This window comes from Gymnogyps californianus, chromosome 3, assembly GCF_018139145.2.
Source record: "Gymnogyps californianus isolate 813 chromosome 3, ASM1813914v2, whole genome shotgun sequence".
Lineage (NCBI taxonomy): Eukaryota > Metazoa > Chordata > Aves > Accipitriformes > Cathartidae > Gymnogyps > Gymnogyps californianus.
Genome location: NC_059473.1, coordinates 57,422,863 through 57,450,347, shown reverse-complemented (window position 1 = coordinate 57,450,347; position 27,485 = coordinate 57,422,863). Strand labels below are relative to the sequence as shown.

General features: G+C 41.6%; 2 protein-coding genes across 3 annotated transcripts; both read left to right on the top strand.

The window, feature by feature from the left end:
* The first annotated feature begins 2,663 nt into the window (after nt 1–2,663).
* MTRF1L (mitochondrial translation release factor 1 like) lies at nt 2,664–18,148 on the top strand. 2 transcript variants are annotated; one of them, XM_050894030.1, is made up of 7 exons: nt 2,664–2,967; nt 5,751–5,830; nt 7,040–7,223; nt 13,421–13,584; nt 14,549–14,666; nt 16,469–16,605; nt 17,059–18,148. In XM_050894030.1, exons 1-7 carry the CDS (start codon nt 2,664–2,666, stop codon nt 17,272–17,274), a joined length of 1,203 nt encoding a protein of 400 aa, XP_050749987.1. In that variant the 3' UTR covers nt 17,275–18,148. The 2 variants fall into 2 exon arrangements, with proteins under 2 accessions (XP_050749987.1, XP_050749989.1); XM_050894032.1 differs by lacking the exon at nt 2,664–2,967 and adding an exon at nt 3,322–3,391.
* Nucleotides 18,149–22,062: 3,914 nt separating this feature from the next.
* FBXO5 (F-box protein 5) lies at nt 22,063–27,215 on the top strand. Its single transcript, XM_050894250.1, has 4 exons — nt 22,063–22,793; nt 23,114–23,204; nt 24,413–24,574; nt 26,135–27,215. The coding sequence occupies exons 1-4, from the start codon at nt 22,072–22,074 to the stop codon at nt 26,384–26,386; spliced, it is 1,227 nt and encodes a 408-aa protein (XP_050750207.1). The 5' UTR covers nt 22,063–22,071; the 3' UTR covers nt 26,387–27,215.
* The last annotated feature ends 270 nt before the right edge of the window (nt 27,216–27,485 follow it).

The following is a 27,485-nucleotide window of genomic DNA, read 5'->3' as shown; positions in this document are numbered from 1 at the left end:
TGTGGAACCAGTATCTAAAAAAGTCCAGCTTGCTGGACTGACCACCCCGTGAGCCTGCTCAGGAACTGGCAGCTTCTGTATGCAGTAAGTGCTTGCGAAAGCCATTTAGCTAAGTATTCCACAATGCCAATTCAAAAGCAATCAAAGCTGATGCAAGAAAGTCTCTTAATTTCAGCGACTGTCTACACCACAAGGAGTAAAGCTCACACCTCTACAATGTCTATGAGCCTGCTCCCTGCAATGTTAGCCCAGCCAACAACAGCCTGAGTCCTTATCAAATCCAACAAAGCAAAAAATTAAGGTTGCGTGTAGATAGACAGCTGCAACGTCTGCTCCAAGTTGATTTGAACCATGGCTAACTACCAACTTCAAAATAGGGTTTTTCTCAGCCCATAATGCTGTTATTTTTGGAGAGACCCAAGACTAGCACTGTAGCACATCCTGGGACATGGCTGCAGTGACAAAGGTCCAGTTGTGTTCACCAGTACCTGAGTACGTTTGCAGTGACAAAACATCAGCCTCATTCACATAGGCCCTGAATACCTCTGCCAGCAGAAGTGCTGTTTGTGGGATGAAAGAACAAAGCAATAATGGTGCCAAAATCAGCTGGAAAAAAACCTGACATAAACATTGTCTGCATATTACTTTAACGTTACACCAAAAGCCAGATTTTGCCCCTTCCTTTAGCCATAAACTCACTCTGTGGAAATCCATCCTTCTGATTTAAAACAGGGATACAATTCAGGTGATTCAAAGGCTGACCATCAGTCATTGACTCACACTACCTTTTCTTCTGCTCAAAAGCTTTACATTAAATCACCCCTTACTCTAAATTTGCTGAGTTCTGCGTACTTCTCTCACAAGCAGGGTTCACACAGCTGTTAAGACTCTCATAATTTCTTTCAGTTACAAACACCAAAATATTTGGTCTATTAAATGCATAAATTTGATCATTTTTTCTTTACCCTTCTGAAAGAAGGCTTCAGGGAGCTTCATGGGCAGGCAGCAGTGAGTGCAAGGGAAGCTTTCGGTGGGTGAGATTTCCTAAGCAACAGCCTGGGCTGTTCATCAGCGCCAGACTAGCCGCACAGACTGTACATTCTCCACAAAGCTCTTTGAGCGTGATTTTACTTATAAATTATTGCTACAGTGTATTTTACCAATAAACCTTATTCAAAGTGGTGCATTTACGATCATAGGAAAACATTTTTATCTAACCATTCATTTTAATGTTTAATATTCCGAATAACAAATTCTCACGTTGACTGTATTGCCTTTGGATTTCTACAATGGAACAAAACTTCCAAGTTTTCATTTCTGACTACCAAAACTACTTAGGTGTGCAAGCATTACTCTTGCTTTTGATATTACATTCATGAAAATAACAATTTACTAATGTATCATATGGAAGTTACTGTTATTCCACCAGTGTAATTAGTTGTAAAGTATGATTACCTAGTTATGTTAAGACATGAACAAGGACAGAACAACAGCAAAGACCCGACTTTGACTCCTCCAATGATTGTAATATAAAATACTACCTAATAAAGTTCTATGGATAGTTGCACATTTTTATAATAAAGTATATTCTTCAAACTCTTTTGAGTTTAGCCAAGAATCTCATTAATGATGTCATCTAAAACAAGGTTACTATGCCACCCTGTCTGCATACCAGAGGGGATTTGTCAAGATCATCCCACAACATCCATCACGTCACATTTACTAAATGCCTGCATCTTCACTGCCTTCCAGTTTAAAACTTTGACGTAAGACACTGTACTCAGGTCTGTATTTTGTAAACGGGTAGTCTTTCAGCCTCACCACTAATCTCTGACGTAAAGACTCTTTCAGTTGCCCTTTTTTCCTCTCCTGACAATGCATTTCTTTTCCTCTAAATGCTTAGTTTTGCACCTGCTTTTACTGTAGAGATATTCTTCCACATGTATTTGCAGCTTCCTCCTCCTCCTCAGCGTATTTTAATTCTGAAAATTTCTTCTGGAGTGAGAGTAAAAGACCTGTAAGAGTAACCTGGATATCCAAATCCCCAACTGAAACTTTCCACATCCTCTTCCACATAAGCAGCCTTGGGAGTTGGCTGCAGCGGAGGAGGACGTTAAACCGCCCCAGGGAAAACTTCAGCACCCCCGCGGGCTCTTACCCCAGGGGCCCTGCTTTAAACTTGTGGTACGGAGGATCTGGCGAGGCTTGGGGGTTTGAGGCTTTTTTTTTTTTTTGGCCAGAATGAATAAGACAACACCCAGATGTCATCTCCTGTGCCGGCAGTAGCCCCCCGGGGCCTGCAGGCAGGCGTACGGAGCAGCATGGCCGCGACCGACGAGGTGTACCCAGCCGCCCCCCCGCCTGCGGCACCGCCGTAGAGCCCCGATACCGCCGGGCCCCACCCCTTGGCCCGCCCTGCCCGCGCTGGCCAATCAGAGCGCGCTCGCCCCAGGGCACAGCCCCGCGAACCGAAGGCAGCCGAACCCCTTCGACTGTTTCCGCCGGCGGAGCCCCCATAATTTCCGACTGCGCCTGAACTCAGAGCCGAGGCTCTTCGGCAGCTTCCGGAAACCCGGACAGGAAGCAGGCGAGGGCGTTCGGGTGCCTCCGGCACGGGCAGAGCTGGCGAAGGAAGGGCGCCCCAGCTCCCGCCCCAGCCGGGCATGCGGCTGCTCTCGCGAGCTCTCCGCGCGGCGCGCGGCTGCCGGGCCGCCGCGCTGGCCCCTCGGAGCCTCCGAGCAGCGCCGGTCGCGGGCAGCCCGGCGAGGACATGCCCGCTGCAGCCGCGCCGCGGGCTGAGCGCCCGGCCCGGCTTAGACGAGCTGTTCGCCGCCCCCTCCTTACACCGCCTGCTGGAGGCGCGGGCGCAGGGCGGGGGCGGGGCGGGGCCGGAGCTGGCGGCGCGGATCCAGCGGCTGCGCGACAAGGAGCAGGAGCTGCGCGACACGCGGGAGCTGGCGCGGCAAGGTGCGCTGCGGAGAGGGGCGGGGCGGAGGCGGTGGCCCGCGGCGCCTCCTGGTGGGGGGGGGGAGTGGGGGTGGTGGTGATTTGCATATGCCGACGCGATTGGGGGAGCGCCCCAAGGGGGCGGGCGGAGGCGGCCACGCGGCGCCGCGCACCTGTGCGGGTGGCGGCCGCGCGTGCGGGAGGCGCGGCGCGTGCCGGGCGGGGCGGGGGCGCGCCCCGGTGGCGGGAGAGCGGTGAAGCGCGGGGAGGGTTAAAAACCTGTCAGCTGGGGGAGGCCGGGGCAGCCTCCCCGTGCCTTCCGTTGCCGAAAGCAAACAAACCTCCTGAGCAGAGGTCAGGGTACGAGCGAGCGTCAGCTGGCGTGAGTGGGGAAGGCTCGTCCACGGGCGTGGGAGCCGCGGATACTTGAAGGAAGAGCAGCGCGGTAGCATCTGTTTCGTATAAAATAAAGATAATTAATCGGGGATAGAAACCTTTTAATTTTTTTTTCTTTCTGGTGGCTTTTTTTTCTTGGTGTCAAGACAGACCAGTCTGCCTGCCTGCATGCATTTCAGCAGTCATAGAGCGTAGTTTGTGCTGCCCCCGCACTGTGGTTTGACTTTGTGTTGTGTTAGTGGCTGCGCACTTTTAGTGTTGCCGAATAGTGAATGTTTTTTTACCCTGAATCAAACTTCATTTTCATAGCAGTTAGAAACCAAAATGCAGAAAAGGAGTACTTTAAGATCAGTAAACATTCACTAGATCATGAAATGTTCCCTAGATAATTTAATGCTACTTTGCTAAATACTGATTAATCAAAAGTGTTAACTGTAGTCAGTTATTCTGATTAATGGAGATGGCAAACACTGTCTAAAAGCAAATGGTGGGGTTTTTTTTTTTTTATTCATTCTCTCCCACCTCAGATTGAAAAAGGAGAAATGGTTCCTTTGAACAAACTAATCATTGACCCAAACTAACTGAATGAAATGGAATGGAAGATTTTTTTTTTCTCCTTTCAGAACCTGCTGAAGAAGCCAGTGTCATCAAAACCAGGCTTAGAACTTCAGCAAAGTGAAGTGATCACAAGAGCTCAGTCAGTAACTTTGAGCACTTCTGCAGTTCAGCCTTAAAAATACTTGTATATATTATTTTAAACTGATTTTAGAGCCTATATTACATTTGCATCTTAAAGTATGCAACTGCTATTGTTATATTAGATTATTTCTTAATTGCATAATAATTGCATTATCAGTAGCTGGTTTGACTCTAATAGATTTATAATTCCTTAATTCTTATCCTTCCTTCTGTTGGCCTTAAGGACTGGCCCTTGATCAGTCAGTAGTTATTGTAAAGAAATGTAGATAGTTGGAGATGGTCAAGTTTACATGTGTAAAGAGTTACAGTTAGTCAGGTAGTCAACCATGCATGCTCTTAGCCAGCTGTAGGTAAAGCATGCTTGTTGTTTAAACCAATTTACGCATGATTATCTTTTTAATTTCCTTCTTACAGAAGTGATTGGGGGTGGGGGGGTTAATTCACCAATATTAAACCTAAATTGTAAAGTCAAAAAGTTTCATTTAGAATTGTGCTAGTGACTAAATGCAGTTACAGTGCTGAAGAGGTGTGGCTTTATTGTAAGAGTGCACCTCCTGTCTCAGCTGAAAGCATTTAAAAGCTTGCTGTACACAGAAAAAAGAAGTCTAGCATCTTTTGTTTTCTTCTCTTGCTGCTGACTGTACAGTTATGTGTCCCTGTGCCTGCCCCAGTTCCCTCTTTTTCATTGTGTGTACCATTTTCTCCTTTTTGGGGTAATATTTTTTTCTTCTGGGTGAGTGAGCTGAATCAGTACGGATCAGAGGCTGCTTAAGATGTTGATTTTTTAATTTTTTTGGGGGTGGGGGTGGGGGGAGGGCATGTGTGAAGTTTGATGTTGACCAGAAAAAAAAGAACATTTTAACATATTGAAACTGTATTACAGAAAAACAAGTCCTAATTGTAAAGCATTAGTGTTGATCAGTCAAGTAACACTTTAAAATTACAAGTTCCTCTTATTGTGCAAGAGTCCTTCCATACTTTTGTTTTTAGTGATGTGTTAGAAGTTTTGCAGCTGTTCTGGAATAAATTGACAGAGATAAAATACTTGAAATTACTACTACTATCTTCAAATTTTTGCATACAATGATAGGGTTAATAGTCCTTTTAATGAAGAGTGTCAGTTGTGGGGCTGCTGTGGTCTTTAAGTCCTTGATGTTCTTGTCACATTGAAATACAGAAAGTAATTTCTTAGAATCATAGAATGGCTGAGGTGGGAAGGGACCTCTGGAGATCGTCCAGTCCAACCCCCTGCTCAAGCAGGGTCACCTACGGCAGGTCACTCAGGGCTGTGTCTGGTCGGGGTTTGAATATGTCCAAGGATGGAGAGGCCACAACCTCTCTGGGCAGCCTGTGCCACTGTTTGACCAGCAGCGCAGCAATTGTTGTTTTGTTGGGTGGGGGTTTTTGGGTTTTTTTGGTTTTGGTTTGTTTTTTTTTTTTTAATGTCTAAGTGGAACTTCCTGTATTTCAGATTTTCCCATGTCTCATACATGAACAATATCAGAAAACACTCCTAATATGTACTGTGTATCTTCGTTACAGATCCTATCTCATTTTCTGACAGGTTTAGTGTGTTGGAGGGAGGGGGGTTGTGTGGTGGTTTGGGTTTTTTTTTGTAGAGTAAGTTCTTCATGTGGTTATTTTTCAGAAGGTTTTCTGAGAATAACACTGATATAAATCTGATGATTAACCGTACTCAAATATTCCAGATGAGAGTGAAGATTTCCAGAAGCTTGCAGAAAGGGAAATCGCCTCCTGTGAAGAAGAGATAGCTGAATTGAAACACCAGGTTAGATCCCCTTTAAAAGCCTCTATTTCCTTGCCATTCTTAAACAAAGCCAAATTGTCTTCTCATCAAAATAGCATGTATACGATAAACTCTTCTCCTCCTCCCCTCCCTGCCAATTATACTCCTCAACTAGTGTCTGTTATCTAAGGAAAATGAAAAATGCAGATGGCATAGAGACAGCCTGTAAGTAAGTGCCTACTTGTATCTGAAATTGTTTGAATCAATACATCTTTGTCTTGTCTGGGTGTACCTTTATGGATGTTCAGCTTTTTATCTATTGGAAACATTAAATATATATAGTATCACACACACATTAGTGGTTTTGACAAAAATAGTTTAAAACCATGTAGCTACTTTAGACTGCCACCTTATATAGGTTCTACATAGTATCTATGTTATTTAACATAAAAATACTGATCTTTACATAAACAAACTGTTATATATTCTTAATGTTACTGGTGAAATAGAAGCTGGTATTGTCACATTCTTTATTCCTTTGACAACAATATAACAGTCACTTTATAAATATTTTTGTAAATACTTATGATTTTTGCCAAAAGAAGGAGAAGTCCGTGGAAGGAAACATCACCTAATGCTAGTAAAGGAAGATGATTGAGAAGCATTTGCAAATCATCCAGAGTTCTGATCCAGCCTGCAAAATTGTGATACAGTTTTTTTTTTGGTTCTAGTGTATCTTTCTTCTACAGATCAATATAAGGCTGGCTCTCCCTTTTTAAATAAATAAATGAATAATATAGCTGAGTTGTTGTTGAAGGACTGTCCTCCTGAACATCCATACCTTCTTAGTTCTGCAGTTGAGACCAGGTTAAAAGGGAATCTGATGGGAAGGGAGATGCTCAGTTGTCTTGCAAGAACTGGTGTGTATCCTGTGATGTCCAAACATCGCAGTGCTCCTGATGGGTGAGAACTTCTGTGAAGTTTCGTAGGTCTTGAGAGAGACCTATGTAGCTCCTGCGACTGTGAACAGACACAAGGAGCCTTCCTGCAATGCAGCATCCCCCCCCCTCTTCCTGACTGCTGCTTCTGCACTGCAAGAGGCATGAGAAGCCAGTCCTCTGGGCAACCGACGAGTTAGTGCAGGAGAACGCAGCCTAGATCGATTACAGGCTTGTCTGGCATTTTATACTGTCTCAGTTGTGGATAGCAATGTCAGAGGGAAGTCTTAGCTGGGTGTTTTTGTATTTGCAGATAGTGTTGCTTTTGATTCCTTCAGAAGAAACAGACAAGGGTGATCTTGTCATGGAAGTAACCGCTGGAGTTGGAGGGCAGGAAGCCATGCTGTTCACCTCGGAAATATTTGATATGTATCAACGATATGCTGCCTATAAAAAGTGGAAATTTGAAATATTAGAATACTTTCCCAGTGAAATAGGTCAGTAATGAAAATACTTAATCTTTGTAACTTTTTAAGTTAAAATACTCATTCATATCATACTTGAATTTCCTGGCTACAGGAAGCTAATTTGCACTAACTTAATTTTAGAAGCGGAAGATTGTTTGAATGCCTGAGTACAATTTTCCTCAGCTTCTGTATTTGAGAATGAAATTCCATTTCAGAAGTACTATTAAAATCCTAAAGTGCTAATAAATAAAACTTGTCTTTCAGTAGTTTCAAAAAGTAGAAATGAAACTAAGTGCTTGGCAGAAGAAGATTCAGAAAGTGATGCAGATATGTTGTTTTAGCTTTTTTTTTTTTTTTACAAATACAGATTACATATACTTTTTATTTGGATGTGCTGTTCTACTTAGTTACTTAATGTTTCTAGTGTTTATAGATCAGTTTGGTGGCAGGTTGAAAGTCTGTTTATTATTATGGATCCCTTGGCAGAGAGGGATCAGTATAATTAAAACTGTTCTTGAGGTTTAATCTAAAACATCTTGAATTTATCTGAAATAATGTTGTCTGAGGATTTATATAAGGAAATGGGATGTTTGGTTATAGCTCATCTGTAACAGCTAATGAATGAGCAAAGTAGGGGAATTGTTGAGACTTTGAGAGGAGAGATAAGAGATCTAATTATTTATGAAAGTCTTCAACTAAAATTTCACAGGTAATCAGTTTAACAGCTTGATGCCAGTAAAAGGAGATCTTTCTCCTTTCTCCCCTCTTCCTTACTGCCTCTCTGCCTGTCTGAGCAGTCCTACCTTTTTCTCCCCCCCCCCCCCCCCCCCCCCCCCCCCCCCCCCCCCCCCCCCGTTTTCATGTCCATTCACTTAAACGGGCAAAGACTTTGCTTTTTATGACTGGGATAGTCTTTTGCCTAGTTTAATGTGTTAAGTCATTTCTCCTGAGCCTTAGAGCTGGCATAAGATAAGCAGCAACATGGGGCTGAATGCAAGGAGGTGGAAAAACTGGATCTTCCGGTGATGATGAGCTACGAAGTTGGTTCACTGCATCTCATGGAACAGTGTCTTTGCAAAGATGGGGATTGGTAGATTTGCACAACAAACTGAGGCAGTGGCATATGTTAATTTTAGCTTAATGCAGTTAGTGTGTAAAGTTCTTTCACAAAGATCAGGCTGCTGTCTCTGTGTTGCTGCTGACTTCTTTGCATTGGCACTTGCGATTATGCGTCTTTGCAGAATCTTATCACAAAGTCAATCCAACTGAAAAATAGCACAAAACCCCCCTCGATTAATCTTCAGGTAATCCGGCACAAGAGGAGAGGAGAAATGCTCGTGGGGGCAATGGAGGCAGAAGTGTGTAGCTAATGGTGGTGGCAGTGAGAAAACCAGGACCTCCTTTCAGCAGCAAGAGGTTCAGTCAGCTTCAGCCAACTGTGAAACTGCAATCCAAAACATGCCCAACCAGTGGCAGGGATTTCAGGTTTTGATTGACAGATTGCTAGCCGTGTTTCTGAGCAGGCTAGATTTCCCAAGTCTGTTTGTGTTAACAGATCTGCAGGCTTACTGTTTTCCATGCTGTTGTGAGTAAACTAGCACATTTTGCTTATTTACATATGGCTGTGGAGGTAATGTATATATCATAGGGGGTATGGATCAGTAGATGGGTGCTTGTGCAGCTTACTGCTCCTAGCTCAGATTGGTTGTGAAACTTTACCTGTATTCATACTTTCATCAGCATTTTTTTCTTTTTTAGTGAAACTTTGAAGAAGAAATGAGAAAAGCTAGGATGTTAGGATATGCAATCTGTCAGAAAAACTCTAATCTTTTTTCAGTCAACACTTAATACAATTGCAGAGAGATTTTTAGCAAGCTTTGAGAAATGTGAAGCATCTTCTAACACTTCTTCTGTTTACTTATGCTGTATTTTGGACTCAATGATATTTTCAAGTATCTGGAACCCTTTCTGTTTCAACTGTGTAGAAATTCACAAAAAATAAATATCCACAACTCTCCTAATTGAGCTTCTCATGTCAGTGAGCTACTTCCCCCTTCTAATGAGGGTTTTTCTGTGCCCTAAGACCCTTCTTGCATAAGTACAGTTTTTGATTCACTGTTATATATTGAGGGATTAAAAGAAGATTCAGAAATTGGACTCCATGGAAGAAATAGTCAGACATCACAAACTGGGAACTTGAAAATCTAATTACAGGCTTGATTTGTTGTCTGTATTCAGACTTCAAAAAAGGGAGGCCCATGTCTTCAGCTTTCAGATGTGCAGATACAATTTAACTTACTATGGATTTCACTTATACTTCTGGGTGCTTAAAAATCTTTAATAGAATTTGATTCTAAAAGTGTTATATCTGTAAAATATTCGAATAACTTTCTTTAGAGTTCTTAGCAGGTGACTTATTTCAAGTTGATGAACATGAACTGGGTTTTCACAGTATCAGAATCTCCTTCTAGAGTGGCTGCTGTCGATTCAATTAATATATATTTTTTAATTTAATGACACTTGAATTCAGTATTGCCTATTATCTGATTTTGTTACTATTAATAAACTTTTTTTTATGGTCAAGAGGTCATTTGTCAAGTAAACTGTTTGCACAGTTAAAGTGAAGGTAGGGACAAGAAGAAGCTTCATGTTACAGCACAGCTTGTTGCTGAAAGAGGAAAGTCATGTTTATCCCCATTCATGACCAGCCAAATGCTTTGCCAGGAGCTGAGCCAGTTCAGCCATCAAAGCCGACAGAAATCTATTAACTTTTTTTTTTTTTAAAGTAGATGGAATAAGCATGGTACAGGTTAGATGGGTGTAAACAGAATGGGGGAAGGGTCTGGGTCTTCTTTATTTCATATACTAGGGGGAGAGGACAGTTGCCCTTTGCATTGAAGCAAGACTTAGATGGGGTGAGCCCCAACAGTCACATACAACTTCACCTTCAGAGCACAGTTTTACAGTCAGCTTAAACAAGGGCTGTCCCACTTTCCAGCCAGCTGCCAGCCGTATGTTCCTTCTCTCTCTCAGCTCTAGCAATTTTGAGGCCACAGTGCTAATTGGATCAATCCACTGATTTGGCTTTAAAATTCGCTGTTATTGGATAGTTTTAAGTCAGGTCTGACTCAGCTTGCAGTCCTGTGATTGGAAGAGAAAGGGAGTTGTGCTTGCCTACCTTTTTGGTGAAAGCTCAGTCCTTGGACAAGGAGCCCACACCCTCAGAGGCATTCTCTTTAATGCCTTAAATGGGAAATTGAAGTAATACATTAACCTAGTGTACATCTAGCTGCATTTTCTCTTTGCAACTGCTAGGGTTTTAGTGGCTATATATTTATTTTAAACTCTTGTCTTGCTGAGGGCTTGCCTGTGCACTGAAATGAATGTTTAGGAAGGTAGGATGTAAATTTAGAGAAGAATAAAGGCAGCCCTAGCCTTTGTCAGCCTCTTGCAGTGTATTTTCTGATCTTACTTGCATGACCACGTATTATCAAAAGTGAGGAGCTAGAAATAAATTGGGAGGTAGGGGTACCGTAGATGGCACTGCCACTGAAAGGCATGCTTGAACCCTCAGGTTCAGTGTCTGTGCTGTGCTGGTAAGAATGGAGTTAAGGATGCTTGCCGGTGACACTAGGCTGTTGCATCCCATCCACGCTCCATTTTTATGGACTGCATGAACAAAAGCAAAGTCCTACAGTAAAACGTGAAACTCCCTCATTTCAGAGAGCTCCAGAATTTGGCTGAAATCTGAATGTAAGCGTGTGTAAACAAGGTGAATGTTAAACAAAGCTGCAATTAAGAACTGGTTTCAGTCCACTCTTAACTGACTTTATTGACCTGCCCCAAGGGATGCTGCTGTGCAAAAATAGCACATTCAAGATTTAGCGCGCACATTAAAGCACAAACCCACATGCCATTATTTATCCACTGCTTCTCACCCTGTAGTGGCAGGCAGAGGCACAGATATGGGACTTTGTCTCAATCTGGGTATAAGATACCACATACAAAACAAGTGCAAACTCACACCCTTGTTCTGTGCACATCAGCTTTCAGGATAGAGAGGGACATTTTAATTGAAAGGGGCAAGAGTATAGTTAGTAAGAGCTAACTACATTTGACAGGCCTACGACGTGGCTGCCAGGGTAAAGGGTTTGTTGAAATTTCATTGGATTTGGCTGCATTTCGTATTACACCTGTGTTGTAATAGTTGATTTGAAGCAGTATGACCTAAATACCTGTCTTTTGAACCAGTTTCTTGGTCATCTCATGCTAAGCACGATGGTGCCACAGGCACACTGTTATCACGACAAACTTAAACTCTCCTGAACGTCACAGATGTGGCTGCAGCACAGATAGACAGACTGTACCCGTGGTGTATATATATTAATGCCAGGAGAAGTGAGGGAGAAAAGACAGAACATTAGCTTTTGCAATGAACAGCTTATCACGTAATTAATACTTGTCAGTAGTGCCATAGCCTTGTGGACATTCACATTATTTTTACTTCTGACGTAGCCTGGCTTCTTCCTTGTGTGCAGAGGTTGCTTATAATTTTTTTATATGTAGAAGAGTATGTAAGTTTTATTACTCAACTACATTAATTACTTTAGGTTATGTAAGATTCTTTTAGACTAAAGAAGAAATCTTTTGTTCATTTGAATAGCATTTGCATAGCAGTAGAAAGATTTCACACTACCTGTTAGAATTAAACTTACTGATCTAAACTGAAGATTTTGACAGGTATTCTTATTTGTTAAACTACATGCTTTATGGTCAGATTTACTCTAAACATGATGGATTTGTCTTACAGAACTGATAGTAGATAATGGCTATAAATTCAATCAGTGAAGCACTAGTTACGTTGAACAGTGCATTTGAATCAAAGTGGTACAGATTTGTACAAGTAGGAGAAAAATTTTAAAAGTCAGAAGGACAAAAATGAGATGAAAGAGAAAGGAAGAAGCAGCTTAGGCTATTTTCCACAAACGTGACTGTAAAAGGAAATACGGTTTAGTAAAGTTATGAGGGAATGTTAAATTTTTGTGGAATAAAAACATTTGCAGACCCTCCGTGGAGGTGAAAAACCTGGCCTACATTCTGGCTGATGATTTTTTCCTGCTCTGCAGGGCATTTTCAGATTCTACGTTGTCTTCATTTTCCTTTTTTAAAAAGCTGCTATCTTGTCCCTGTGGTTGATTTCCTTAGTCTAGAGATAGCCTAAAACAGTATTTCTGAGAAGTATGTGCCTCTTCTTTTCCTCGGCTGTGGTTTCATGTTGCAAGACTTCAACAGCGATACTTTTTTCAAGGCTGCCTATCTCCTGTTTAATCATTCCCTTGGCACACCATCCACTGTGCTGAGAATGGGATCTGCGAACTGAGCTGGATTAAAAACTGAAATGGGTGAAAAATTACATTCATTTATAGGGCCTTCACTTCCCTGATCCTTCAAACAGTTGTACCGGCACGACTGAAGGGTTTGCACACTAGCAAACCAGGAAGAGCAAGAATGCCATAAACTAGTATTGCAACAAACTCTTCCTGTCACGAAACCATGATTGTATTGGGCTTTACTTCCAAGTTCCAAGCTGTTCAATGCTAGTTTTTAGTACATTGCTGTCAAGTGTTTTGCTGGATGTGTTGGTAAGAGGGGCAGGAGCTGGAGTTCTGCTTGCTCCAAGGGAGCAAAAGATTAAAATGAAATGAAAGAGCAAAGATGAGACACGGGTAGGATGCATAGAGGAGAAAGGATAAGAAGAAGAGTATGAATAATACTGATCCTTTAGTTAAAGAGTTGAGTTTTTTCCCATTGAACGATAAGGTTCTGAACTAACAATAAAAAAATTGATGTAGTTTCTGGAGGTGGTTTTCAAAATTTGATCTTTACGTAAACTTACTACTGGTGTTAGAGTTCTACTATGGTTTATGATTGTATGTGTACGTGGATGTACGTGGTTCGTAGACAATCTTTTTACGTATATAAAAAAATTAAATTAGACTCTATAAGACAGTCCTTTACTTGAGATAGTGTGTGAGTATGTATGTCTGGCTTTGTTTTTAAGAGTTTTCTTGCATTTTCGGTATAATTCTGCCTAAGTATTTAAATAGTAAATTCATAATTTTAAGGAACAAATGACAATGATCTCTAAATACACTGTTTGAAATATAACAGCATAGTACTAATGGTTTTTCTTACAGCTTTACAACTGGTTTTCTTCTGTATTTAAGGTGGCCTAAGACATGCAGTTGCCAGTATAGCAGGTCTTGAGGCTTACAAGTACATGAAATTTGAAGGAGGAGTGCATCGTGTTCAGCGGGTGCCAAAGACAGAAAAACAAGGACGCATTCACACCAGCACAATGACTGTTGCAATATTACCCCAACCCACTGAGGTAATATTTATCTTTTAGTATAACAGACTTTACCATGAGCAATGTTTTTACATGCCATATTACTGATACCCAAGTGTTTTCTGTCTCTTTTGTTATTCTCTCTTAATGATTTTTTTTTAATCTTAGTTTTAAACTAAGTCATATTTGTTTGTTTATTTTTTATTTTTGTCTAGGGGGGTGAAATAGAGAATTTCTGGATTTCCTTATAATCCTAATCTCAAGAAAGTCACTGGCAGTTTACTTCGCTATAACTTGAAAATTCACTGTGACTGTGTCTTGCATGTTTGTGGAAAACTTTACATTTTTTACAAAGTAACAAATTAGTTTACAGAGCTCATAGAGATTTCTTTTAGCACCTCCTCTTCCCCATTTTTGTAGTGTCCTCACTTTCCCCTTCCAAAGTGTATGGGTGATAATTCATTCTCGCCATATTTGCTTGGTTAAAAACAACTGGCTAAGAATTAAAGCTTTGTTTTGATCTTTGTTTCATGTTGACCTAGCAAATTGTCACAGATGTTACTCCTTCCTATTCTCTCCCGAAGTTGTCTCGCTCCTTCCTCCCAGAGACCATAGCCCCATTCCAGAGCCAGCAAAGGGGATATGTTCCATTTTATCTAAAAATCGTCTGGTCAAGTTCAAATATTGGTTAACTCTGCTGGAAGAGGGTGCAGAGCTTTCAGAATAGGGGGAAGATTAGTGCTAAGGGATGGTTATGCCTTAAGCTACTATTTGTCTGATTTCCTGGCTTCCATCATGTCGCATTCCAATCTGGCTACAAGGATTTGTTAATGTGTTTGTAGGTGGATGTGAGCTACCACTTATAAACTTTAAAAAGTTTGATCTTGCCTGAATGTGCCTTATAAAATAAACCAACTATGCATATTTGACATCTGTCTAGAAAGAAACAACATAAATGTGTTCTTTTTTTGTTGGGTTTTTTTTTTTTTTCTGTCTCCCATGACAGATGAGGCTGCAAATTAATCCAAAAGATCTACGGATAGAAACAAAGCGAGCTAGTGGAGCTGGAGGCCAGCATGTCAACACCACAGACAGTGCTGTACGGATAGTTCATATTCCAACAGGTGCTTCATTTTTTTCCTTAGTACAAGATCTGCATTGCAAAACTGCTGTTAGAATTTCATTTGAAACACTGGTTTTATTTTCAAACCTGGACAACAGTAGAGCAGAGTTTTCATATAGTTTTCATGTGTGTTTATAGTACTCTAAATGCACTGTCTTGTGCCCACTCCAATTTGTAATAGTGACTGCTGGCTTCAGTAGGTAAGCTATCCATTTTGCCATTAAGCATGACACTCTAAAAGCATGAAAAAGTTATATTTAAGCTTTCAAATAACGGAAAAGAAACTGAAAACCAGAGTAGGTTAAAATCTGATGATTTGCCTTTTCTTGACTAGTCTCCGAAAGAGAGATTGCTCTATTTCCATATTAAAATGTTGCTTTTAATTGCAGAGCCTACTCAGGATGCCAGCTTCCATTTGTCTGCTGGCTCCTTTCCCATAGATTACACACATAATTAGGAGGCCCATCCCCAGGGCTCAGGTTAGGAAATGTAGGAGGGATAAGATACACCCTCAAATACTACCTGATTTTAGCAATCGTATCTTTTTTTTATTGCCATCCCTAAGCTTTTTACTTCCCTTTGAGCAATCCACAACAGCTGCCTTGACTTTCATTGCTTTTTAACTTTTCCTCTTCTCTACCACAAACATTAGTCAGGCTTTACAGCCTCAGGGTAATCCCGAGTGCACTTTGTCTTCACGTATCCAGATTTTTGCCACACATTTCTTCATATTTATTGAAGACATTAATCCATTCTGCACTTGTTGCATCACCTCAGTAAAGCAGAAGGTAAACAGTGGAGAGGATAGAATTTTCTTCAAGATACGGTGACAAAAAGATACTCCAGATTCAAAAAGTTTTGGATTACCCGCATGTTTGGGAAAAAAACCTACAAACTAAAACCAGCAAATGATCTTAGTTTTTGCTGAAGGCAGTTATTAGTGTTTGTTACAGAAATCTTAAAACGTATTGCAGATTTTTTTTGTGGTTATGCACTAGAGATGGTTCATAGGGGGTTTTATAACTCGCCTTATCTCCTGACTTTTTCCTATTCCACCTTTCCCTTCTTCATTCCTCTTGATCTCTCTTCCTTTACAATTGTCCTGTTAATTCTTCTATTTCTCTCATCCTAACTCTTTTTATAAACCTTCATTGCGATCCAAAAAGTTGTTTGTAAACAAGTCTTTCATAAAGTAATACTATGTAATCTTATAAAAGCATACTGTAATCTTACCAGAGTTACTTCAAATAAATCCAAATAACAACTTAGCTTGTGCTGTCTTCTTCCTGTATTTCTTCTCCCTATTCCTTTCTTAGGCTGTTCACTTCTCATCTTAACTTGAATTTTATGTTTTGGGGGGAGAAACCACACCTTTTTTTTAAGAAAATAGTGCCCACTTTTGTATATTCTGATCATATTCTATATACTCACTATCTCATGTATTTTACTACTCCTTAAATCCTAAATTTCCTGGAACTGTGGCCAAAAATTACAAGTATTAAAGGTGTCTTCTGTAAGTCAGATCACATTATGTATCATTTATTTCATTATCTACTTGTTGTCCAACATGTCAAATTAAATTTCTTGTCTTATGGCTTAAAGCACCTGTACAACTCAGCCTGCACTTCTCTCCCAAAGTGTGTCATTAGACATGAATAAGCCTGGACTTTTACATTCCCAGTCCAAAATATGTATTGAAGAAAGAAACAGCTTATTGTAACATACTAAAAATCTTCTAGAAATTGCAAAACCCTTTTAGTATGTCTTACTGTCAAGTGTTAAATGTCATGATATTTTTGGCAGGGATCATGTCTGAATGTCAGCAAGAAAGATCTCAAATTAGAAACAAAGAGAAGGCTATGCAAATGCTATGTGCTAAACTATACAACGCCAAACTGGAAGAAGAAACCAAAAAGAGAAACAGTGTTCGAAAGATTCAAGTAAGTTTCACTTAGTAAAGATATAATTCTGTATGAGCATATGTTCTTGGGGTAACTCCTGTGTTTAACTGCAAATAGTAAATGGAAATATAGAGGAACAGGAGCCCAGGAAGGACTCATACGAGGCAAAAAAATCACACTCTATTCAGCAATAAAGGTCATATATTAACCAGACTTAAAATTTCAGTAGTATGTAAATTCTAGAGATCTAGTGAAACAAACTGGATTACAGCATGAAGAACCAGAATAGTATTAGAAAAAGATACCGTAAAATTGTTCTTCTACGTGTTTGAGAACAATTACTGCAACTACTGAACTCATCTGAGTACTATGTAACTATAACAAATTTTGGATAATCGTGAGTGGAAGAGAAAGCTTTTGCTTTAGATGCTTAATATTTCATACTTTTTATAAAAAGACGATGATGATAAACTGATTCTTCTTGTTTGATAGATTGGGACTAAAGGAAGATCAGAGAAGATCAGAACATACAACTTTCCACAGGACCGGATTACTGACCACAGGATAAGCAGATCAGTGCATCATATTGAGTGTTTCATGCTAGGGGAAGAAATGCTAGATGAAATGGTACAAACTCTGAGAGAATATGCTGATTATGAAACTTTAATGGAAATTATTTCAGAAAATGAAAAAAAGAATCTATCCTGAACGTTGCTTTTTGCCAGCCCATTACAACAGATGTAGACATTTGTCTGCAATGGAGCTTCTTGGAGCACCACCCAGAAAATGCAACTGCTTTTCAGATCATGAAAGACACCACAACTTGTTTCCTCATGACTGATAAACAGTTTTCTTACTTGCTGAGTAAAAGACTTTATTACCTTCATATGAGACGTTATTGCTGCAGCAGTCCGCTTAAAAAGTAAATTTGACTGGGCCAGAAGTAACTGCAGTTTTTAACTTTCTCCACTGAGAAGATACTGATACACCACTCTTGAAAGGTATGCATTAAAAAACGAGCTATTTCTAGTACCATTTTTCATTTAAACAATAATTTAAACATCAGTACAGTGTCAAATAGCTTACTCGAGAGAACAAAAAAATCCTACTTTGTTTGAGTGATTGGAAGAAAGTGATAAATAAATGACCCCACCACTAATCTGCATATTTGTTAATCACTTATACGTGGCATGGGAGAGGGAGTCAAAGTGTATCTCCTTCATGTTTTCATGGCCTTCTGGCCCTTATTAATAAACACAAAACATTGTTTAGGAATATCCCTTGTTCAAAAAAAAAAGCTGTGGAAGACAAGTTATTTGATTTGGTTTTGAAAAGGATGTTTCTGTTCTTGAGTGAGAAGTGAAAAGAATCATTACAATATTGTTTGGCTGATATTTCAGTCTGCATTTGGCTTCAGTTCAGTTTCTCCTTTATGTTTTTAATTGACTCTCCAGTTTATTGATTTTCTAAACATTACATGGTATGAACGGCATCTTACTGGTTTTGTTTATTTATTTAACAGCATCTTAAAATGTTTGATCTGTGAAAACAAAGTAAAACTTTTGCCTTTCTAATCTACTGATATATGTGCACGTTTATATCCGTGGGTAAAGAAGACTTTTAGCCTTTATTTTAGACTACATTTTACAACCGCAAATATATACAGCAATACAAAACCTGAAGCTTCCATGCCACATTATCCCATCATGCATTGTACCTATGCATGTGTGTATACACACACAGAATGTATTTGAAATATAAATACCACTAAATAAGAAATTGGAACCTGAGGAAAAATGTTACCATGAATATAGGGGTGTTTACTTCCAGACTTCTACTTAAAATTAGTGTAAGAAATTAGAATAGGAACAAAGTAAGTTCGCTACGGATCACTTATAGAAATGTATTCTTTAAACATCCTATATAAAAATCAGCTGATTAGTATCAGTTTATTATCTTCTTTTTTTACATTTGAGACTTGAGTTTGAACCAATGCATGTCAGAAAACCGCACAGAATCATTTAATACCTTTATCAGCTTTGTTTTCTAGGAAATACTGCATGGTAACTATGATTAAGTTCCAAATCTTTTAATTAAAGATGCATACATTAACTTCAGATGTAGGAGTGCCTGTATGCATAAGGTGAGGCATACATATTTCCTGTTGGTAAGTGTGAGACCTAGGTCTAGATTTACTAGCAGATTTACAACTCCCAACTGGCACATAAGAAAGTAAAAATAAACATTGGTGCATTTCGTGTGTAAAATAATTAGATATTGATTGGAGCAGAAAGTAGGACTGAAGTCTTTATTCCTACTAGATCAGTACTGTAAACGGAAGACTACAGAGCACTTGTGACAGCCTTCTTGACTTTCACTTAAAGCCAGGCTATCTTATGCCAAGTGAAGCATGGAGTTTCCGATTCCTTCTAACTTCAGCTTCATATTCCTCCAAACAAATAAGGGCCATCAGCCAGATCTAAGCACTGGACTACTGCATGAAACTGATATAAAGGGTTCAGGTCTTTGTCACCCTAGACCTTCCCTGATGTTCCAGCTGGTGGCCTGGCTAGGCAGAGCCTGTTCTTGTCTGGCTCCTGAACGGACACTAGATGTGTTGTTGCCTTGCAAGTAGCCAGCCTCTGATCCGTGTGAGAAAAGCCAGGTATCACATGGTTCTGGCAGGAGGCTGACTGAGGGCGGTATCCCAAAACTGGCATCTGACAGTGTCACGCAAGGTGGACTTCACTGTCTTGAGTGGTGCCTCCTTGGCCTGTCATGGCAAGCTTTACTGTGTAAAGACTTCAAGTCCCTTTCTTGCTCCGTATTCATTTTAATGCAAGGTCTGTTGTCTCACTACAAATGCAACCTCCCCGAGCAGGGAGAAGATTGTACTTTCAGCAGCGGCGGGATCCCTGCACCGGTGTCCAGTCTGCTTAGCTCCCAGTAGCACTCCTCCTCACTCTGCCAACTACTAATAACGTTGATCCCACTTTAAAATAAATAGAGTTCTTCCATGGGGAGGAACCCAGATGTAAGATCCACCGCCGGACTTAAATCCTTCCCTGGTAGAGGAGCTTTGCGCACCCTGAGCGTGCACTCCGTGCAAGGGCGACGGGGAGATCCCAGACGCGTCCATTTACACAAGCGACCGCGGATGTAGTTGGGCGCCAGGCAGCGCTGGGACGCGTGTCACCCCCGCGGCGCGGAAGTCGGTTGTTCGTTTCGGCGAGCGCCGTGAGGCCGGCCGGCGCCCAGAGGACGAGGGCACGGGCCGCCGGGCCGCCCTGGCTCCCGCGCTCCGCCCCCGCCCCGCCCCGCGCGGGGCGCGCGCGCGCGCTCCGCCTCCGCGCCACTCGCCTCGCTCCTTGCCGGCCGAGGAGGGAAAACGCGAGCCGGCGCCGGCTCCGCCCGCGGCGCCCCGGATTGGCCCCCGCCTTCTGCCCGCCTCCCATTGGCCGCGCCGCCCCCGCCGGCGGCGCCCGATTGGCCGGCGCGGTTTTGGATACCAAATTCAAAGTTTTTAAAAGTACCCGGCGAGGGCGGCCGCGCACTCACTGCCCGCGGCCGCGGCGGCGCAGCCCTGCAGGTGAGCGCGAGCGGGCGGCGGGGGCTCTGTGGCAGGGCCGGTTCGGGGCAGCGGGGCTCCGCGATGAGGGCTCTGTGGCAGGGCCGGTTCGGGGCAGCGAGACTCCGCGGTGAGGGCTCCGTGGCCGGGACGGCGGGAGCTGCCGGCGTACGTGGTGGCGGGACTGGGGGTGCTGGCGGCGCTGCGAGGGGCGGCAGGCGGATGGGGGACGGGGATTCCGCGGCGGCCGCCCGGCCCTGCCGCCCTCCCCAGCTTCGCCCCGCAGCTATCCCGCCGGCGGGACGGGATGGGATGGGACGGGACGGCGGCGCATGGGCGGCGGCGGAGCGCCCCGGTCCCGCCACCGAGCCGCGTGTGGGGCGCGCCCCGCTGCCCGCCGCGCACTAGCGGGGCCGGGGCCGAGTCAGAGCCGGGGTGGGGAGCCCAGCTCCCGCCGGCGGGCAGCGGCGGGCGGGGACGCGCCGCGCTGTCTCCCGCCCGCCGGGCCACGCCGCCGGAGGGGGGCATCCCCCCGGCATGCTCCTGCCCGCCCCGCCGCCACCATTTTAGGGGGAATCCTCCGACGCGGGGGAAAGCGGAGACCCCCGAGGGCGCAGGGTGCCGTTCCCGGGGCCGCGGGGCACGGCAGGGCCGGGAGCCGGTCTACCTGCCGCCGGCCCGGGCCATCTTGAGCGCTGGGCGGGAGCAGCCTGACAGCGCCGCGGGGGCCCGCGGCTGAGCCCGCTCCGCCGGGGGGTCGGGGCCGGCCCTGGCGCCCCGAAACACGGGGGAGGGGGGACATTTCCCAGTTCTGCAGGGTTTCAGCCCAAAGGCTCCTCTGCTCGCTCGCGGCGCGCAAGCGAGGGGGGAAGGGGGGGAGGAGGAGGCTTAGCGAGGGCTTGCATCTCTCCCCCAACTCACACTGTACAAAGTCATAAGCGTATTTGCTCCTTTCTTCCACCAAACGTAAGTACGAAGAAAGAACTTTTTCTCTGAAACGTTCATGAATCACATTTTTCTAATACTTTTTTCCAAAACTGCTGGAAGTGCTTAAATCCCTTAAAATACCTGCTGAAATAAGGGGGAGCTCATTTTTCCTACGGATTGCAAAGCATGTTGAAAATTATTTTCCCCTTAGATTGAAGACGACAGAGATGGCTTCCTTCTCCCCTTCAGCCCTCGCCCATCCCCCCGCAACTGTTAATATAGATAGCACCACACTTCGGGGGGAGGGGAAAGAAACAGAGCAAGAAAAGCTCAGTTTCCCTATAATATCTATTGACCTCCCACCCTCTTAAAATCGTGCTTGTAAATAACCTTTATTTCACTTTGACCATTGTTAAAGGGGTGCTGCTTTCCAGTGTAATTTACACATGCATGTGAGCACTCAAGCTTTTCCTGTCCTACCCAGCCTCCTCCCCTTTTAAAAAATGCCAGATACCTGGCTGCATCAGCAGCATTGCCTCTGGCCTTGGATGCAAACTTCAGGCTGCTCTGGCCTGGCTATACCCCTGCATGGGCCTGCTGTCACTCATGGACCCTCTGCCACTGGTGTCCCTTGCAGGGACCTCAAGTGTCCTGAGTATGTCGCTGCAGTTAGGGTAGGAAGTGGAGGCATTGGTGTGTCTAAAAGTAATCTGTACTGGTGGAATGGTGACAAAGTAAATCACCCAGACAGTTTTCTCTCCCCAGTCATGTGCAGCATAAAGCTCTAATTTTGAGAAGATCTTACGTAGGTTTAATATGTGGCTGTTCAAATCCTTGGTTCCACTAGTTGTCTGTGTTTTAGACACTAGAGGGTGAGTTAAATAAAAGCTTAAAATTCATAATGCAGAAGGAAGGCATGATCGGTTCTTTATAAGAAAAAGAATTTGGATGCAGTTTATGCTGTATTGTAATACTGTCCTTGTTGTTTCTTGCAGGTTACAAACAAAATAATGAAATCAAACCTTAACCACTCTTTCAAAATGAAATGTGATTTTGATTCTGTGTCTCTTCACGCTGGGTTTGCACCATTGAAATCTGCTGTGGAGAAAACAAGACTGGAAGAATCCTGCCCCTTGAATTATGAGGAAGGCTTTTGTAAAAGCTGTGCTGAAGAGCATCAGAAAATACTCCTTAGTGACTCATACCATGCGGCCACCAGAAATCTAGATCTTGAAGATGAAGGAAGACCTGTACATAACAAAGAAAACAAACAAGTAACCCAGAGACTTGAGGAAGGTATCTATGAAGTGGAGGCACTGGAAAACAGTAAATTTAATGAGGACAGTGGTTATTCCTCTATGTTAAGTAATCAATACGCTGATGCAATAGAACATGAGGATAGTATACCTTTGGCTGGGAATCTCTGTGGCACACCAAAGCATTGTCTCATGAAGAACCAAAATCAAGCACAGTTTTCAAAGAAGACTTTGTTGCCAGTAATCCATTACGAAGAAATGATTTGCTCAACTTTGAAAAAAAGTGGTAAAAGAAATCTCAAGTCTTGGGCTGCGGTAGACAGAATTGTTTTTAGGGGAAAGGTTGAACTTTGTAACCTAATTGGAAAGAAAATGGGATTAGATAGAATAGACATTCTTGCCGAACTCTTCCAAAAGAACTTGAAGCATATATTAGCAAACATTTTAAGGCATCTTGGTGAGATGGATTTAATAAAGTAAGTATATTGATCTCTTATTTCATTAGGAAAGTAAACAACGGAATCAGATGGCTTAAGAATGTTTTAGATATGGGGCTTGTGACATTTACTCAATGGTTAGTATTATGTATTAATATATTAAAATATGAACTGTCAATGTAAGCCATGCTATATATGGAGAATGTGTCTTTTCCCTAGAAGGCAAATTAAAGACTACAACTATGAACCTATCCCACCTTCTACATGAAAGAAAAAGATTACAGAGTTATTCCTGCTATTAAATAAAAAGTTTTTCCCTTTCCTAGGAGGTAACTGATATGTTTGTATTGTCGTTGCAGTTTTGCCAAAGTCAGCACAACATGGCAGAAGATTCTACAACAAGATAAATGGATTTTCCAAATGTATAGTAAAGCTGTGAAAAACCTTTCTGTAAGTTTCCACACTTGTTAGAGATTTCAAGCCTAAACCAGCAGTGTCTTTCTGCTGTTTCAGGACTCCTGCCAGCCTTAAGAGATTGTGGAAGAGTTTTAGATTGCAAACATCGTTACTGGAGTGTCTGAGTTTGTCCTGTTAGGATGCCCTGTCTCAAGTGTTGCTAGTCTCTTCACTGTCTTTGGAGCCCAAGGAAGGCTGACTGAGAAGGTTACCCAAGGAGAGCTGGAGATGTTCTGAAGAGCTTCCACATGTCCTGTGTTAGAGGAAGGCAGGAAGGAGAGGGTCAGTTCCAGCACTGCCCGCTGGGCAAGCCCTAGAGGCTCTCAGCAGAGGCTTGCTTACTTCAGCATCCCCACTGATCCAGAAGGGAGCAAGACTGAGAAACCACTTAGCTGACTGTGCAACTCAGGTTCTCTGCTTAGACTTTCTAGCAACAGTCTCTGAAGTGCAACATGTTGGCTACAGAAAACTGAAAAGCTTTTTGCACTGTGAGCTATTCCTAATGCCTATTTGTCCTATGAAATAAAAAATACAAGGTCCAAACACACTAGCATTGCACTTTACCAAGGCAGGACTCTTTTAAAACACTAGGGGTGGTTTTCTTCCCTGAGAGATGGAGAGACAATGAAACAAGGCTTAGGATCTGCCACAGAATAAGGTAGTCAACTAGTTTGAATTTTATGTAGTATTTTACAGTGCTAGCCTGTTGGGATGAAACAGTTGGACACTGCCAAACATTCATCCCATAAAGTATGATTTCCTCCCTGCCATGGTATGCTTTTTTTAACCTGAACTGCAAACTTGGAAAAATGGTGGGAGGAGTTTACTTCTCAGAAAGAAAACTTGAAGCATCCCTGTTCACCATAAGAATTAGAACTATTGCTTTGCGCTTTAAAACGTTGCGGTGACTGGGTTACATGCTCTGCCTAAATAATTATGATGTGTTAATATGAAAGTAAGATGCATTACGTAGTAGAAGATGGTTGGTTTTGATGGTCTGAACTAGGGGTCTGTTCTACGCATTTATAACAGTAGTGACTGAGAAAGCTAAAGTAAAATTAGTAGCATACTACTTGTTAAGACACTTTATTATTGGAAACCTAGCCAGGAGGAAGGATCAAAAATAAGTTTCTTCTATTAAACAAAAAGTCAGATTCAGATAAGTCTCTTCTCAAATTTTTTCTTGTTTTTATTTTCATTAGAATGGCACTAAGGCATCAGAGCACACTGCAACAAGGGAGTATGTTCTCTACCGAGCAGCTTTAGCTTCCATTCAGAAAGCAACCCCACCAAACAACTTGAATAAAAAAGGCACCAGATCCAAAGCATCTAAGAATCACAGCAGGCTCATGGAGTTTTCTGAGGTAACTGGTGATTTCCATTTATCTTTAATTTCTCACATGTTGTCTGGCACATGATCAGCTTGTAAAGCATATTTCTGAAAGTAGTATCTCCAGTTTGAAGTGCTTGTAACTTTTATTAGTATGGCTGCCAGATTTTGCTTATTGAGCCTATTTTAAGACAATGTCAGAAACTAAGTGGAGAATATGGATACACTAGGATGTTCTACATCTCCCACCCACCCCGCCCCGGGTGTCTAGGTACCCTCAAAATGCCTTAGTGATTTTTTTGGCTTGAATTTTGGCTTGAATCAGACATGAAAAAGCTTAGTCACTTCTTGGTTTCCATGGGCTTATAATGAATCACATGTTTTCCAGATAAGCAATCCCACAAAAACTGTCAATTTTGCTTCCACACATATTGGCAATTTAAAAAAAAAAAAAAGGCCAAAGACTAAGTAGTTCTTATTTTTTAAAAATTAAACAGAGGAATATTTCTCCTGTTCATTCTATGCTTTTTTTTCCAACTAATTATCTGACATTAAAATGGCTTTTTTTAACAACATATTTGTAGTGTGTCACACATTTGGAGTTGTCAACAACTGCCAACAGCCTAAGTTTCCCTTCACCTTGTCATTTTTCTTAAGCTTTTTTTTTTTCCACGTATAGGCGCAGGTCTACATTGCAAGTGTCTTATAAGACTTTAAAAAATTTTTATTGAAAGTCATTGTTTGTTAATAAGCAACAGATTTTCCCAACTAGAAAAAGTTTTTATACTCAAGCTCGAAAGTCGTATTCTACAAAGTGGTGCAATAAGAGAAGATATAATTGCACTGGAAAGTATGATCAAGCCGCTCTAATACTACTATATAGTACTTTGTAGCATCAGGAATCTGAAAGTTCTACTGTACACTGAAGTAGCAGTCTAAAATTTTTTTCGTTGATAAACAGATATATATATATGTCTATACACACACACTTAGATTATAAAAACGTTTTGCTTTTAACAATTGAGTGATATAAGCTGTTATACAGCTCTATAATTTTCTAATGCTAAATGATTTTGAATGGTGGATCTGTTTTTGTGTCAAAAATGAATTCACTGGACAGAAGTAGGAATTGCTTCCATTTGATGTCTCAAGCCGAGTGCCCCACAGCGGAGATTTCTGGACACATTGCTCACTTTTCAAAAATGTTAATGATTTAAATGGAATTTGGATTTATTTTCTTTTTTTTAAATTAAAATTAACTAAATCACTATCCTTGGATGAGTTTTGGTGGATTCAGGAGGACTGTTTTTCTTACTGCTTTGCATTTAGTCTCTGTCCTTTAAATTTAAAATCTAAAGAATTTTAAATTGGCTACCTCTGTTCCAGTCCAAAGTACCTGCAGTTATAGACTGATTATTTCTGTTCAATCTCCATCAGAATTTGATACAACCAGAATTAGGCTAAATTTGTAATTTATCTCTCTAGAGTAGGAGAAGTTATAATATGTTTTGTGGCACTTAGATAACATCAGGGAATGTTTGGGGTGTGTATTTACCCTCCACTCATGATTTTCTTTATATGCTTTTTCCAACAGGCTGCCAAGACCTTGAAAAACACTGAAAGCCTTAAAGTCTGCAGTCGCTGTGGCTCACCTGCAAAGTATGACTCCTATCTACAAAGAGCAACGTGCAATCGTGAAAGTTGTGGCTTTGACTTTTGCACAAAGTGCATGTGCATCTACCACAGCTCCAGTGACTGTATGAGTGGCAAACCAGTGAAACCCAGCTCTAAGCCAGGGCCGCTTCCTGGAACTAAGAAAAGCAAACAGAATCTACGGCGGTTGTGATCCATCCATCCCAATACCGGTTGTCAGGTGTCCCATAAAAGTTTCTTTAGGATATGAAGTTATCCACAAGGAAAATCAAACAAGAAAATGCTTTCTGCAATTCTGTATTTAAAAAAAGGTTAATTTTATTATTCCTCTGTACTATTTGGTCATGTTGAAATTCCTAGGAATCATCACAAATATCCAGTTAAGTCTTACTAATCTATAAGTTTAAAAGAAAATTCTGGATATGGATTCTAATAACATTTTAAATATTGTCCTGACAATTTGTCTATTGTGTTCCAGTCTTCAAAACACCCCACAATAACATTGAACAAAACAAAAAAGTTTTGGCAAGTAGCCTTCCATGTGTAACCCTAGCAATGCCAGAAGGGGGAAGCGTAAACTCATTTAAATGTTTACTTTTGTTCAAAAGTCTTTTAAAAGCATTTATAGTAAGAATGTCAAGTGAGGTGAGTGAAGTCCCTTTTAACGTAAAATTATGAGAGAGTCTGGATTTAATGATTTTTTTCAAGGCTTATCCTTAATTTTAAAATGTGAAAGTTCATAATACCATTTTCTCTGATGATTTACCATATGTGAATCTTAAATTGTTGCTCTTCCTTCATTTCTTCATTCAGAAACTGCAGATTTTCCTTGAACTGAGGTGATACCCTTTCCAACTTCAAAAAAAAAAGTACTGTATCTTGGCTATACTGCTAAAAAAAATACTTTGTTTGCCCTTTTTTTCCAAATCATAAGATAAATTTTTAATATTTGTATATATTTGTAAATACTACTTTAAATGTTATTCATGTTTGTCTTGTAAATGTGAAAATAAATTACTGTTCTCAACAACTTGGTTGGCAAATCTGGACTTTCTGTTTATCATCTTAAAAGATTACTTTTCATGCTCATTTCTCGAGTTTTCTAGTATGTGCTTCTTAAAAATGTTGATTTAACAAAGAGCAAATCTCCTGGTTTTGTGTAAAATGTACTGAATCCATTCTCATGCTGCGTTCCTGCAGCTTACCTAAAGGCTCTTAGCAGTAATTGCCGATAGTTTCTGAACCAACACATTCAATGGAAAATTTTCTGTTGGCTGGATTTATGCTGCTGA

Bases quoted from the DNA above. Each gene is read 5' to 3' on its own strand.
- FBXO5 (XM_050894250.1), top strand. From the start codon at position 22,072: ATGAAATCAAACCTTAACCACTCTTTCAAAATGAAATGTGATTTTGAT. The intron at 22,794-23,113 runs GTAAGTATATTG...TTGTCGTTGCAG, and splicing joins GGTGAGATGGATTTAATAAA to TTTTGCCAAAGTCAGCACAA. The intron at 23,205-24,412 runs GTAAGTTTCCAC...TATTTTCATTAG, and splicing joins AAGCTGTGAAAAACCTTTCT to AATGGCACTAAGGCATCAGA.
- MTRF1L (XM_050894030.1), top strand. From the start codon at position 2,664: ATGCGGCTGCTCTCGCGAGCTCTCCGCGCGGCGCGCGGCTGCCGGGCC. The intron at 5,831-7,039 runs GTTAGATCCCCT...TTGTATTTGCAG, and splicing joins TAGCTGAATTGAAACACCAG to ATAGTGTTGCTTTTGATTCC. The intron at 14,667-16,468 runs GTGCTTCATTTT...TATTTTTGGCAG, and splicing joins GATAGTTCATATTCCAACAG to GGATCATGTCTGAATGTCAG.